Here is a 12,009-nt window from a genome sequence, read left to right on the forward strand (position 1 = left end):
CGATGGACTTTTTGATAAATATATAAAATATTATTTGAATATTTTTTATATCCTCTTATTTTCTTCAGTCAAAATTGCATTTCCAGTAGGTAATTACATTTATTTCAAGGTTAATAATTTGCTATTAGATAATATCATCTACAGAACAAGCCATTGTTAAAATAAAGGAGTAACCTGAAAGGAGTTTTTCATATAAGCAAACGAAAGTGGAAGATGAAATTGGTAATAGAACTATTTTACACAATATCCAACTTCCATCCAAATTCAGGCCAAATATAACGAGCCATTTTCAAAATATAGATGTGCTGAGGAAGATTTATTCACAAATGCCTTAATAAAAGTAGTGAATGGAATAAGAAATAAATCGATATGGGGCAAACCCACACAATCACTGAAAACTTCCTCAAAAATGGATGATTAATGATTCGATTGATTACGTCCAAACACAAATTTGACATGAGAGAGATACACAGAGAACCAGATTTGTATCTTCAATACAAATGAAAATTTTCGATTCTGAGGACATAAATATTTTTCTTTTCCAGCTTGAATAAAAAGCTTCCCAATCTTTAGCAGTGGAAAAAAAAAATTAATGCCATCACTGTAAGTTAACAAACCTAGCTTGAAGATGGTGATCTCTAATAAAATTCCTTACAGGGAGAGGGTCTCACATAATACATAATTGAAATTAAGGTTTAAATAGATAAAAATAAGTTTTATGTACTTACATAGTCACCAGAAGCCTGGGGAAGAAGCACATTCATTTCAGACGATTTGGAACTTACAATTTCAACATCTAGGGTCTCTTTACTGAGGTACATTTGACAACCATCTGTCTTATCTATAGATATAGTTGGAACTCTACCCAGTATCTGAAATAAAGATTGAGAAAGATGTAAGCAACTAAAACAAATATTAAATCAAATTAATCTTCAATGACAGTAAGGTCAGTCAATTAGAACACAATTATAAACTAAAATAATATGAGTAATAATAATTAATATTATTATTACTCTCATAATTATGAGTAATAATAATTAAATAATAATATATTATGAGCAAATAGGCTGATCTAAGGAAGCCTTCAAGTTATATCTATAAATATTATATTATGTCTATATATAGCCTAAATATTATATCATTCTAGTAAGGAACATGTTTGACAATAGTTTATTCTATATATAATGGGGATAGCTTTTAAGTTAGATCCAGGAAAGAATTTAAAACTGAATTTAATTAATGGATTTTGTATCAGGCAGAAGGAAAATTGGAGTACTGATGGGAAAAGTTAAATATATTTGTAGAAAATCATCAAAGAACAGCTGGACACTGTTATTAATTTCATTAGAATCAAGTTCCATTTAATTTTATGTCTAAAATACTATAAACTTCTACAACACCATGCACGGTTACATAGTCATTTATAAAACAATAAATATATCTTAAGTTTTATATTCTACATGAAATATTCCTTTAGAATTTTTATATATAAGATAACATAACATTTTTGTGGAAAGATAAAGGGGGCAAGATCAGGATACAATTTTAAAAGTTTGACTTTGAAAGCTATTACAAATTAATTTTAAAGATAGAGAGATGACACTTTGTCATTAAATATATCACACAATTACACTTTACAAAAAACAGGCTGCCAGCAGGTTTCGGTTCTGGGGCCGGTTCTATGGAAGCTAGTATTCGAGCAATGGTTAGGGGAGATAGACAACAGTAGGTCCCTAGCCACATTCTATGTTGATAATCTCACAGTCATTGTGGCTGAGTGGTGAATGAGGGAAAAAAGTATGGCCAAGACTCAGGCCATACTCCTAAGAGACTCCACGAACAGTGCACTCCTAGGCCATACTCATAAGAGACTCCACGGACAGTGCACTCCTATCACATTGGATACACAAAGGCAGAGAGTAAGAATAGATGAGGCAAGCGAAAAGGGTGCAATTCTGAGAAAGTGCTTCCCCACCATCCATACAAGATTGAAGGCTAAGTAGGTACTCCAAGACTACTGGGTCTCATAGATCCTGACAGGACACAGAGGGTTCCGTAGAAAGCTGTAGAGCTTTGGAAAGAACGTTGACCCCTGTGTCCCAGCTTTGGAGTCTCTGAAACGGCAGAACATGTAGTGGTAGATTGTACTACCATGGATGGGCATTGATCTGGGTTAAGAGAAAAACGTGATCTTTGCAGAGTCGGACTTCCCCCGTCTGATGGAAGAAAAAACTATTCCTTTTTCAGGGAGTTCATCTATGGGTGGAAGGAGGTGGTGGACCTGACACATTTTATGTTGGGGAGAGCTCAACTACCCAGCATCGGAGAGTCACTGGAAAAAGATGCAGACACAGACTCATCCGAGCGCTGGGCTTCACAACAATCTAAATGTTAACAATTTATGTTCCAATAAATTAAAATAAATTGTTGATTATTGGCAGCAGTGGCATATACAAGCCTTGGCGCACTTTCTTACCATATGCCAGAAATGGCAAGGATGGGGATTTAAAAAAAATAAAAATAGGTCTGTTCGCACATAAGCTCATATACTGAAGTGAAAAGTTAAAGGGGTAATTCAGAAGTTAATTTAAACCTGAATAATTTCAAAATATTGTGACTATTATTACTTAATCCATAAACTAAATCTATATAGTTACTTATATTACCTTAACAAAAAACTTATTTTATATTTTTGTGTCTTAAATATTGAAAATTAAAAGTTTAAGTAAGCAAGGAAGCGTGTACAACTGGCTTCTTTTGTAATTTCTTAAAGATGAACATTTTTTTACCTGCATCTGAACAGATTGACAGTTGACAATTTCAATGGAAGACACAAGTGAGTCAACGAGGACTGAAGTCTTGCGGCATGAATCAAGGAATACAGAATTCACTTTCCCCTTCACAGTTAGGGTTGAATTTATGCAGCCAAACATATAGACAACATTGTTCATATCAGCACCTTCGACTATTAGATTAGGGTTGTCTTTTTGATGTTCCTAAAAAAAAAATTATGATATTAGGATGATTCCAAATAAAATCTGGACAGTTAAAAAAATTCTTACTGAAATTACCCGGGGGTGACGGTAGCAGCGTGGTAATGCACCTGTCTGCCAACCCATAGATTGCGAGTTTGAGTCCCTGGTCCTAAATGGGATTTTTTCAATTCATTTGTGAGCCCGTCAGCCAATGGGTGGCACTCACAAAAATAGGAGTGGGAGTGACGGACTCACCCTATGAAAACCACATCAAGAAACGAGCGATGTATTTCCTAAGTACATCGCGCGAGGCCTTGGACCTCCATGGTCTGTCGCGCCAATAAAAAAATAAAAACTTATTTTCTAGGAATGGCAATGTTGAACCCTCCTAGAATATTTTCCATAAAGCCAGTTTGGACAATTGACAATTAGATAATCAACGCTCTACTGTATTTTCATTAGTGGTTTCAGGGTTAAATGGCCAAACTGAAAATATGTACTAAGAACCTCAAACAAGAAAAAAATTTCCTCTGATGGTTAGTCCACAAATGCTTTGTTTAGAAGATATTCACATCTAAATATTTTCATTGTTATGAATTATTTACATTATATGAAATAAATAAAACCTATTTATTTGTTTTAACTACTTTATTAATTAAATGTAAACATTAAGATTCATATTTAAGGTTGTTCAAAGTGCAGGTATGTCCGCAAATGCTGTGATTAAGAGATGGATTTGATACAATACTAATATGTCCTTTTATCCCTAATTATATAAAAAAATATTGGCAACATAATAATTAATACTATTTGGAATTAACCTTAGAAACTGTCAATAACATTTATCAGGTTGTAAGAGGCTTTCGCAGAGTACTCATCATTATGCCTTCAATTTATACTAATGGTGCATTTGCTATAATACCCGTGCTGATAATATTTTTGCCCCTCCACAAAATGCTCAAGAAAATCAGTTTGAACAATATTTAATATGAATTTTAATAGCATATAATTAATAAAGTAGTTAGAACAAATAAATATGTTTTATTTATTTCTTGTAACATAAATAATTCATAACAATGAAAATTTTTAGGTGTGATAATCTCCTAAACAAAGCGTTAGAGGACATATCTTCAGAGGAAATTTTTTTTTGTTTCGAGGTCCTTCATTCATATTTTCAGTTGGGCCACTTAACCCTGAAACACCCTGTATATCTCAGTTCAAATGAAAAAAATGGTAAATAAGAAAACAAAAACGAAAATCACTTACAATAAGCCACTTTTTCCCATCCCTCTTAAACACAGGAGGTTTACTGGAAGGTTGTGTTGGAGCTGCTCCGATTGTTTTAGCAGGAGCTGTGACTGTGGGTTTAAAAGGAGCGGGGCCCGATCTCAAGCCTGGATTTTTGTGTGTCTGCATCTCAGAAGTTACTTTTTTCAGATCTAAAATAGATAAAATTATTGCTATCAAAGGATAATGATGATTTTTACATCTTAAAAAAATAAAAATAAAATTGGAAACACGAATCAACAGATATGGTATACAATTTAAATATTGTAAAAGAAGTATTCACAAAATTCAGGTGCTTCATTCTCTGAACAAATGCTTTAACATACTAGAAAGTCAGTGAATTTACTACTCATAGGCAAGATTCCAAGATGGAAATTCTAACAAAATAGTAATATCAAGCAGACCTAAAGCACACTATTTACAATGAACTAAAATATACATAAACAAGAGTTTCTTTGTATTTCTTCAGACCAACCTTGACTATAGATAAGAACATGAGATTTCAAGAAAACAAACATGTGAAGATGTATTTTACCATAACAACTGTTAATAATAAGATTTAACTTATTAAACATGAGTTCACGATTGTAATTTTTTAAAACAATTTTGAATATAACTTCAATTAATCCTTTTTGCCATAGCAGTATAAAACAAATATTACATACCCAAAGAACAGAAAATAACTAGATAACTCAACTTGAGAAAATTATTGAAAGAAGTCATCAAAATAGTGCAGAATTCTAGTACAAAGTTGTCTTTAATACAGGTTGTCATACACACAACGAATAAATATGTGGTAAGTGTTGATGAATGGCTTTACGTCTCTCCACAACAATAATCCAATGTTCCTTCCATTCTATAGTTTATTTTATAAAGCATGATCCTAACTAATCTATTATGAACTGATGAATGCCTACAGCTACTAAATTCCTACAATTCAGGAATAATTGTTTTTATCTTTTATTTTACTAAAGTTGCTAGAATCAAACCTCAAGACTTGCTAACGTTTTGTAATAAATAAAATCATTTGTGTAATTTCTAATTGATATGTTTGTAAAATATAGCATTATTTTAAGTTTTACAACATGCAACTAGTTTATCCATTATAGCTAGGAAAGTGCTCTTTGCAAAATCGTTTCAATAGCTAACTTCGTGAGACACCATAGAAGTGGTAACCACTTGCGTCTTACTGCACTGTACATAACCCTTCTCCCATAGCTGCTAGTTACAATATGTAGACAGGCCACAGCCATCATGTTTATTTTTACTACAGTTCTTTTGGTCAATCATTAACATTTAAATGATAGAAATTTCGCTTTGTACCTCATTCCCCTTTGATGATCAAAATCCTTTCAAATGACTTTTTTTGGTGTATCAACATAATAACATCGTATCAACAGGATAACATTGCAGGTTAGGAAAATTAAGGTATGGTATTTGTTTGTAAATATGCCAAATAAAGTTACTAAAACAGTACATCAAAGAGCATTGCAATGAATTTAAAATTAAATAAAAGAGTAATCAAAATTTATGCAACATAAAACATAAAAATTACAAAGTGTATGTGAATCTTTAATTTGAACTTTGATTAAATTAATTTGAAATTTAATTTCCGGATCAGCTAGTAGTGTGATAAAATTCAATATTATAACAATACATTATAACATCTCTATCAATATAAAAAACTTTAACATATATAGCTTACCAGCATAAAACAAATAAAGTTGAAACTACAGAAACATCTAAGGAACTAGTAATAAAAAATTTCCATAAAGGTATATTCACATTATTATAGTCACCTACTTTTAGTCAAATTAATATCAATATTTACACAATAATAATACAATGTATTAAAAACAAAAAAAATCTAAAATAAATATTAAACAGAGCGAAACATACTAATGATACAAATAATTTTTAAGTCAAATAATAAAACAATTAGATCAATGGATTCATTGTGATATTAATTTATTATTTACTAATAAATTTTAAAGTATATCTATGGTTTATAATTGTATTTTTTTCCAACTGTTGCCAAGCAACATACAAAACATAAACACATGTTTTTTAAAATGTCTGTCAATATATGTAAGTATGACTTAAAAACAAACTCAAAACAGTTTGTAAATGTTTCTGTTAATACAATGAAAAATTGTTGATAAATATTTTAAAGTAATATATTACTGACACATCATACTATGTGCACAACATAAAGAAATTATTTTGTCAGTATGTTGTGGTATACTTAAGGAAGAACAAGAATATCAGAGGATATAATATAATAAGCTTAGAAGGAGAAATATGTAAATGACCTTTTTTTTTTTAAATTCCATGTTTTATACAGAACATTTATCAAGATTTAAATATATTACTTAACATGATAACTAAAGTATAACAAAAATTACACAAACACATAATAAGATGTTTATATGTTATATAATGTAATAGGGTGTTATAAATAGAAAATATAATTTACCCTTTGAAATCATCATAAAAAGATTACTAATGCTAAAACTGCTTACTCTTAGTGATGCCTTCGCCTTGATTGATTTCAGCAAATAGTGCTGACCTCTCATCACCACCTGCTGTAGAAGAGTCACTCAACAGCAGAGTGTCGAGGGCTGGAGGCGGTGGAGGTGGAGGAGCAGCAGGACCTGTGCCCTTTGCCGCCCACACCAACCCAGTTGTATGAACTTCCTTCACGTAAGCCTGCAGTTTTGTGAGGCTCTCGATCCAAGATTTAGTCCAATCAACATGGGTCTTATCCCTGAACAACACAATATATTAAAATCTATAGTCAGAAAAACAATTAACATAAAAAGAAATAAAATAATATCTCGTATAAAGAATTAACCTATTATGCCTACTATTAACGAACTTGATTAACGAAAAAATTAAATATGAAGAATGATTAATTAAAAAAAGATCACATTTATCACAGTTATCAATTCAGGAAGGTTACTAGCACTCATTTAATCACCACTATCAAAGAGTGTTATTTATTTGATGCAATTATTTTATGACCTCCCAGCACTGCTTGAACAGCACAAAGTTTCTACAGTATATAAAAGATTCATCAAGTCTTGATACTTTTGACAGTCTAGCTAAATAACTATTCAGTAAAAACACATTCCATCTGAGTACACACAATTAGGGAATTCTTTTCAATGCTAGAAAGTATAGTAAGCCCCAAAAAAGAAGCAGTGCAGTTCAATATAGTAGAAGCTATAGGCCCATGAAACTGTAAAGTCCCATTTTGTTTGAGTATCGTAGAAGTGGATTAATTTGCGCCTTACAGGATAAGATTGACACTGATGTAAAAAGTTTCATGTTGCTTAGGATGACACAGCAGTGGCAGTAAAAGGCACAAAAGGGTATAGGGGAGAGAGGAAAAGTTTACATTCCAATTGGTGGTAACAAAGTCCAGTTATATTCAGGGAACATAAGATAAAAATACTATGTATGTCATTGGAAGTGTCTGTAGATATACCAATGTTTTAGTTAATCATTTTTGCCTAGTTTCCAAATAAGTATGAATAAATAAAAAATATAATACAAATTCGCTGACTACTTACTTTTCCTTCCAGTCTTTGAGAACCCTATTCGTATAGAATTGTCCAGCATCATTCATTTCCTTTATATAAGGAGCTGGTGCAGGTTTCTGAAACAAATATATTTGTATTAGATGAAATTGCTTTTTTAAGATACAAAACATAATAATCAGAAATTCTATTCTAATAATAAATAATGTCTATTATAATAATAATAAATAAATTGAAATAAACATGTCTACTTTAAACTTGGAAATGGTTCTAAACAGGACTAGTAAGGAATGCAACATATTCAAACAAACAAAAGCTTTAACAAATAACACAACTTCAATTCATACCTGCTATTCAACGGAGAGAAAGAGAAATGGAGGACTGGATGAGGGAAACTGCAAATCCAATTAGTACCAACTTTATCTATATACCAGCCAACCAATCCTCAACAGGTGTTTTTGAAGCAACAGATTTATTAACGATTCAGTTACTTAGTATCGTACTTACAATAATCTGAATTTATTTATTTTATTAATTCATTTCTTTGTAAAATTAAGTATAATAAATAATAACTAAAAAGGTTTTATATTATATTATAATATCAACTGACTCAAGTATGTGAATAAACATCATTTTTAATTTGAGGACTAAAATTATCCTAGCGACAACCAATAAATAATTAGCTTCCCTCTACGCCACAACCCCTGATGAAGACCTGAAACTCAGGTCGAAATGTCGGCATAAAATAAATAAATATGGTTTTGTTTATTTATGTTGTTCTTTGCTGACCGCACCCCCAGACAAACTTCTTCAAGAATAAATAATTAATAATAGATTGATTATGAAGTATGGTATCAAATGATTCAAATGATTAAGAATTTCTCTTTAATAAAATAAATAAATAAAAAAACTAGAAAAATGTTTCACAATCTAAAGTTTGGTTACCTTTCTTCTTAGTTGGTTTTCTTTTAAAAATATATACTACCAAATAATTATAGACTAAATTATTTGAAAATTTTAAACAAGTTAGATGTTGGAGAGTTAGGTACTATGACCTGCTGACAAGCAGGGTTTTCCATGCAGAACAGAGTTCTCATAAACATTATGGAATTTAATTTGATCCATTTTTAGAAAAATTAACTATACATTGTTTATACAAATCTTATTACTCATAAATAAGAGTTAACAATAAGGTGATATGTTTCACTGGCTTAATATCACCTACAAAGAAAATAACTGTATTAAATATAAAAAAAGAAAATAAATTTTTTGAAAAAGCAGATACTTAATTTTAATTCCTTTTAATGAATAGAAATTTTGTAACATTAAACCAGTCAGATAAAAAGGAATCCACCCATATTAAACAGGTACTTTACGATTCCCATAGAGAATGCACAAAAGTAGGAAAGTTTTGGATTTTTATTGAATTAGATCATAAGACACATTTTTATTATTAAAACCTATAATACATGGGATACCTTTGATTATTTTTTAATCAAAAGTAAGTGAACAATAAAAAAATCTTTGAAGTTAACTTATTTGAAGACTAATCAGAGATTAGAACAAGATATCAGATATACCTATAACAAGATATACCTTTGTGACTCAAATCTAATAAGTGCATGGGTCTTCTACGCAAAATTAATCAATATTTTTCCTAACTGAATCTATATTAAATATTTAATACGTAATACTCACCATAGTAACCCAGCCAAGAGCAGGAACACTTTCTGAAATAGCAGACAGGTGGTTGAAGAAAGGTGACGCCCTATTCTTATCACGCACAGATTGAATCTGTTGGATGAAAGTAGATAGTGGTGCTAAAAGGGACACTTGTTCCGATTGGTCTGGCTCAGGCCTGCTACCGGCAATTTCAATATAGTCCAACTGGGCTCTAATAACAAAAACGACAACAAATAAATACAGATAAAAATTACAAACCAACTTTTTAAAAATTTAGAAAAAGAAGTAAATAGCACTGAACAGCAGATTAATATAAACAACATACCGTCCAGCTCCACTTGGTTTCCAAATACAATTAGTTTAGTAAACAAAAGTTAGTTAAACCAAAAATAAAACTAATTAGTTCAAATCAATTATCATTTTTTGTTTTGGTCAATTCATAACTCATAGGTTTTTTAAACAGAGATAGAGCAAAATTGTAAATTAATTTATTTTTTATTACAATTTAAAAAAGTGTTATAGTTTCATAATACTCACTTAAATGCACCTTGTACAAGGTTAGCCTGTTCGGCAACTGGGCCTCCAATCTTATGGGACAGGCTAACAAATGTAGACAGTGGGCCATCTACGATGTCACGGAACCCAGCAGTGTTGGCAACCATCTCTGTTACGTTCTCACAACAAGGACTGCTTACTAGAATATAACAAGAATATGAGGAGGGGGGGAATTATATATATATACACACACAATCAATAATCCAAGTAAAATGTAAAATTAACTTTTATGTGTCGAATAAAAAATAATTTTTTCAAAGCTTTTTTTTTATTTTAGTTTATTATATAATGGTTTGATATTTCCTGCTTCGTGATGGTAACATGCAGACTTTTTAGGGATCCATATCACCAATTGAATAAGATCTTCAGCAGTAGGAATATCATTGGCTTATGTGGAAATAACAAGTATGGTAATGAAGAGTTGAAGAAGAACATAATTAGACAGAATGTAATGTAAAATATAAAAAGAGCATGGGCAGCAGACACACTTTATCAGGTACATCCTTACCCATTCTATCCTCGCTCATCCTCATAACATGGTCTAGCCATTTTAGTCTCTATATTTTAATATGTGAGGAAATGCTAATTTCTTAGTAGAGCTGAAAATAGTTTGCTGTTCTTCCTTCTTCTCTAAAGACCATTCTTGCTTACAGGTCATACAATTCTCTTCTGAATCACTCTTTCAAACCTGTCACTTCTTCTCAAAATACAACCCTCACGTATATTGGGTCCAATGATTATCCTCACTCTTTCAAACCTGTCTCACAGGTAGATACACTTATTGTTGAGGTCCATGTTTCTTCATGACTACTAGTCTTATTAGAGTTTTATACAGCATGAACTTAGACATAAGACTCAAAAGTTTACTTTAAATAAGCCTTGAGATAGAGAAATAGGCTCAATTTTCTGAAGAAATTCTCGTTCTCACCTCATCTTCCTCGTCCAGTGAATAGAGGCAGATGAGGTCATATTAATGACAGCTTGTAAAGTGATGTTAAACAAGAGAAGAGCTATTGGGTACCCATGGTGCTTTTCACATTGGCTCAGACGCTCTATAATACTTAACTTGGCAGATTGTAAACACCATAGAACATGGTACTAATCGGCTCAGTTTATTTAGCAGCCCCAGTTTATGTTTGGCAAATATGAGTTTACTCGGTATGATTGTGTCATAGGCTACCTTAAAATCAACAAACAGAATCTACATAGTCTGCTGGTAGTCTTTCATCTTCTTAATGGTCTGTCTGTCTTGGGCCGGAAACCACTCTGATAGTCAACAAGTCTTCATTCTACATAAGGAAGGAGCCTATTTTCAAGCGCTATTGAAAAGATTTTATAGGCAGTATGTATTAAGCAAACTAATCCCTTGATAATTACTGCATAATGCTGATTCTCCTTTCTTCTGGCAGGGCAATATTAGGGCCTTATTCCATTCTTTGTGTAAGGCCTCCTCTTCCCACATTTGTGCTATGCAGAGGGGAGGGGAGGAAATATATTTAACAGACTTTTCTGGAACCATCAAAACTGCATTTAGGGTTTATGAAGCGGATATAAAAGCTTTCTTAACCTCCCCTAATAGAAGAAATAAGGTAAGTTTACAACGACTGAAAGTGAAATGTCAGGAACAAATATTTTCAACAAATCGGTTCGGCAAAATCAATTACTATTAACATTTTTGTTTAACAGAGCAAAATTAATTACACTTAACTATTGACTGATTAACATAGTATGCAGCTAAATGTTAGTATCATGTGTTATAAATCTATCTTTAGTAACAATGCAGACAGATATAATCCATAAATTTTAAGATCATATTTTTTCTTACGTATAATTTTATAGTATAAAAAATATATATATTTATACTAAACATGAAACTCTTAGGAAGGCTAAAAATCAAAGATGAGATCCAATTGCCAAGAGTTAGAGAAACTAAGACCTCTCAACTTGACCATACATCCTCCCCCCCC

At 31.5% G+C, this 12,009-nt stretch overlaps 1 protein-coding gene across 5 annotated transcripts in view; it reads right to left on the reverse strand.

Moving 5' to 3' along the window:
- capt (adenylyl cyclase-associated protein 1) overlaps window positions 1–12,009 on the reverse strand; it is a 107,102-nt gene that overhangs the window by 2,609 nt on the left and 92,484 nt on the right. For all 5 annotated transcript variants that reach the window (XM_014431347.3, XM_014431346.2, XM_067051984.1 and 2 more), the window contains 7 exons: window positions 10,025–10,181; window positions 9,503–9,698; window positions 7,838–7,923; window positions 6,785–7,029; window positions 4,242–4,414; window positions 2,790–2,996; window positions 729–872 (listed from right to left, as the gene is read on the reverse strand). In XM_014431347.3, coding sequence (XP_014286833.1) covers window positions 729–872; window positions 2,790–2,996; window positions 4,242–4,414; window positions 6,785–7,029; window positions 7,838–7,923; window positions 9,503–9,698; window positions 10,025–10,149 — 1,176 coding nt within the window. In that variant the 5' untranslated portion in view covers window positions 10,150–10,181. The remainder of the gene's footprint in view (window positions 1–728; window positions 873–2,789; window positions 2,997–4,241; window positions 4,415–6,784; window positions 7,030–7,837; window positions 7,924–9,502; window positions 9,699–10,024; window positions 10,182–12,009) is intronic.

This window comes from Halyomorpha halys, unplaced genomic scaffold (genome assembly GCF_000696795.3).
Source record: "Halyomorpha halys isolate HHAL.00 unplaced genomic scaffold, Hhal_1.1 Scaffold965.1, whole genome shotgun sequence".
Lineage (NCBI taxonomy): Eukaryota > Metazoa > Arthropoda > Insecta > Hemiptera > Pentatomidae > Halyomorpha > Halyomorpha halys.